This window comes from Aspergillus affinis (assembly GCF_023601865.1).
Source record: "Aspergillus affinis strain CMG 70 chromosome Unknown NODE_145_length_84260_cov_87_737417, whole genome shotgun sequence".
Lineage (NCBI taxonomy): Eukaryota > Fungi > Ascomycota > Eurotiomycetes > Eurotiales > Aspergillaceae > Aspergillus > Aspergillus affinis.
The window spans coordinates 27965-31478 of NW_026515926.1; the positions used below are offsets into that span (position 1 = coordinate 27965).

General features: G+C 45.0%; 1 protein-coding gene across 1 annotated transcript; it reads right to left on the reverse strand.

Annotated features, from left to right (window-relative positions):
- Positions 1-673: 673 nt before the first annotated feature.
- Positions 674-1735, reverse strand: KD926_002150 (uncharacterized protein; the record flags this gene model as incomplete). The annotated part of the gene is made up of 1 exon (XM_053093956.1): positions 674-1735. One exon carries the CDS (start codon positions 1733-1735, stop codon positions 674-676), a length of 1062 nt encoding a protein of 353 aa, XP_052951222.1.
- Positions 1736-3514: the final 1779 nt, after the last annotated feature.

Here is a 3514-nt window from a genome sequence, read left to right on the forward strand (position 1 = left end):
ATGTGCGCTATGGGCACAGTAGTAGTGTCATAAGTATTCGTCTCTATTTAACGCTTATCCACTTATCCACTTACCCACCTCTTAAAGCTTATTTAACTAGTTAGTTAACTAACTATTCATGGCTGGCTGAACACGTTGACCGTGTTCTAGTTATATGGGCTTCATCTGCTTCTGTACTTACCCATTGGCGTATGCAATATCAACAATGGCACTTATGATGTACAATAACTGGAAATAAGACTAGCTGTGAAGGGAGGAAGCAGATACACTAGAAGCCAAAACTAATGTCACCTCTAAGTCTCTTTTTGTCTCTCCAACTCTAGCAAGGAGACCCACTAATACACAATGGGAATATCTCCGGAATAGTAATACCCCTGCAGTTGTATTGCTGATACCGTACATGCCTTATCGAAACCAGTCCGGCATCCAGATACACGTTGATTATATGGGAGGTAAGTTTCCATCCGCTATAGAGGACAACTCCTCAGAGTCATCAACGCTGATAAAGCAGGAAAATATAACTCGGGATGAGGTAAGTGCCGAGGACTTGCTGAGACGGCCTTGGTCAAGTATGCCAAGTAAGAGACTAATTAGATCTTTGATAATATATAGTAATTCATCTACTGTACCGACTTGGGGTATGTTCAGTCCACTGCCTGGGATATTCGAGAGCTCAAGGTTGGTTCATTTGCTTTCTAGACGGACCAAGAATCCGTGGTGATACGTATCGTTTCCCCAGTTGTGTGTTTATCGCGATTCTCAACTGATTTGCCCAAGATGGTAACATCAACGCAGCCAGAGCATCTCCAGATAAGCAACTATGTGCAAGGTCATTGGAGAATTCATTCTCGGTTTGCTCCCTGGCCAGGTTTCCAACATCTTGTAGAACAACTTGCCGTGGCATGCACACAAAATTGAACCATGTATATGGAATGCCTTCCTCCGCATGGCCTTTGATAATAAGTCTGCCAATTCCGTCATCAATTGCCATAAGGTCCGAAATGATAAAGGCTCTTTTTGCAGGAACAAGAAGATGAAACTGCACTTTTTCTGCATCCACTCTTCCGACCTTCTGGTATAGAGATTGTCGATTCTCCCACATTAAATGGAATAACCCCTCTATATCAGAGCTGAAGCCACCAAAGGACGCAGGCAATGGCTTCTCCCGTACCATCTTCTTGAACACAACGTTGGCGCTTGTGGTTGGGTTATAAACGTAAAATGCGTGGTGACCAACTGACGCTTCCCCACCGTGATCGTGAATTTCGTTCTCTAGGAACCAGTAAATAAAGGCGCCGAACCCTTTAGTCTCCCATCCTTGCATTTTGGCCGTTGTCTGAGCTCCGAGCTCGTCACCAATTTCCCCTAAACGAAGACCCATACCCTTCAACTCATTCCCTGTTCTCACCGCGAGAGCAGCACCCACAAAGATGCTCGCTGCAAATACGGTAGTAAACTCTGGACCTGCGTTGAATCCGTTCTGAGGGATTTCAAACGTTCGAGGCGCTAATGTATGGGTGGAAGGCCAGTGGCTGGTATTTATTTGTTCGTGGAGGGCTTCTTGCGTTCGTGCTGTTCTTTCTGAGGCAACCCTTGTCGCTTCGGATGCTGCTTCCTGAGCAGCTGCGGCTCGCCTGGTCTTCTCGTCGGTGATGAGACTCGAGGCCATAGGAAGAACAATGGAAATTACTTGAATAGCTGTCCAAAATGCTGGAGGCACTGCAGGTAACGGCATTCTGAGTTCCCACCTTGTTAGCATCCTTCAGCTCAAGTGGGTAGCAAACCTTCCATACTTGAATAACACACAATTGTCTGGTTCAAAATATAGAATCAGCTAATAAACTTTCTGTAAAAGTTCCGCTGTCACTTCTAAAGAAAGTATTAGTGGACTGCAGCATGATGATTCCTTCTCCACCTTAGAACAAGTGAAAGAGGGGCAGAGAGGGGCAACTAGGTCTTACCTTGTAGTGTTATGTGAAAGAGCCCGGTACAGTAAGTGTAACAAACGAACAACCAACATACATACCATTTATGAGATTAGGTCTCTATTGTGTAGCCAGAAATCCGAAAATCCTTTCGGCATTTTGCTTTCTTCCCAACAGTGCCAACTACCAAAGACGCGTACTGAAGCCTTGGTCATCATGTGATAGTCCTTATCGTACCGTACAGGAGACTACCTGGGATTTCTTCGGATTATTACAAAAGAGGCTAAACTTGGTCTTGGCATAACGACTTGGGAGACAAAACTGTTGTTTCTAGGGGTGACACTGGCTTTGGCTTTGCGTATAAACTACCCTCATTATAGGTTTTCTAGAGCAATTCCTGCGTGCCGGAAATGCCCTCTGGCACTCTTCTTTTTGACGCCAACCTCTTCGATGCACCATTCAAGAAAAGAATCAAATCCTTGCTCGGTGTTATCTTCGTATAACTGCCAGCGTCGTCGAATGAAAGCCTTCAGCTCTGCGAAAAATTCTTCAATAGGGTTAAGATCTGGCGAGTAAGGTGGGAGATAAACCAACTTGACCCCCTTCTCAGAACATAACCGCTGTATCCGTTCAGAATGGTGGAAAGAAGCGTTGTCCATGATAAGAACAGATTTAGGTTGCGGATATGGGTGACAATGCTGAAGCAGCTCTGCAATAAAATCCTCAAAAAAAGCTGTATCAGTTGAGCCCTGGAATACACGGGACAGTAATATTCCATCTTTTGTATACGCAGGAAGTATTTGGTATCTCCGATCGCGATGAAACTTGGATATTTGGACTGGTGCCACCCCAAGAGGAGACCAACCAGTTCGTCTGAACCCTATACGTTTATCACACCCGGACTCGTCCACAAAAACGAGCTGATATGAACGGAACTCTGAGATATCATGAAAATAATCATCCCGTAAGTCTTGGTTTTGCTCCCTTGCCTTTTGTCGTGCATTCTTCTTTGACCATCCCTGGAGATGAAGTTCTTCGCTAATAGTGGACTTTGATACAGTAAGAGTCAAAACTAGTGTCACCCCAAAGTTTCATTTTTTGTTTCAGGAACCCTAAGGCGAAGATCCGCTAGTACATATTGAGACTACCCCTCAGAATAATTATAATCCCTTTGTAATCACGTATCTCCCGTACAGTATCAAAAATATACGTCATGCGTTTACTTGGTATTGCCCAGTACGCTAGTCCTGCATGGGCTTGGACGCCTGGAAGCTTCGATGCAAACTAGTGCAAACAGGGCTGACCAGTTGCCTGAAACAGCAAACAACTGCCTGTTCCTATCTTGCCCCTGGGCTCAGGCACCCAGCAACGCTGAGCGAGAACTAATTAGCATAGCTTCAATGACTCTACTTATCATCATATTCTGCTTGTCAGGAACCAGTATTGCTCTATTTATCATGCTTCTGCGTTGAAAGCTAACGCCATATGTTGTCAACGTTAGGATCCTCGGTGGCGTCTTCTGCCTCGAGGAGATGAGCTTCGTGCCCTTGAATAACAACATTGCCACTCAAATAAACGGGTGGGAACGC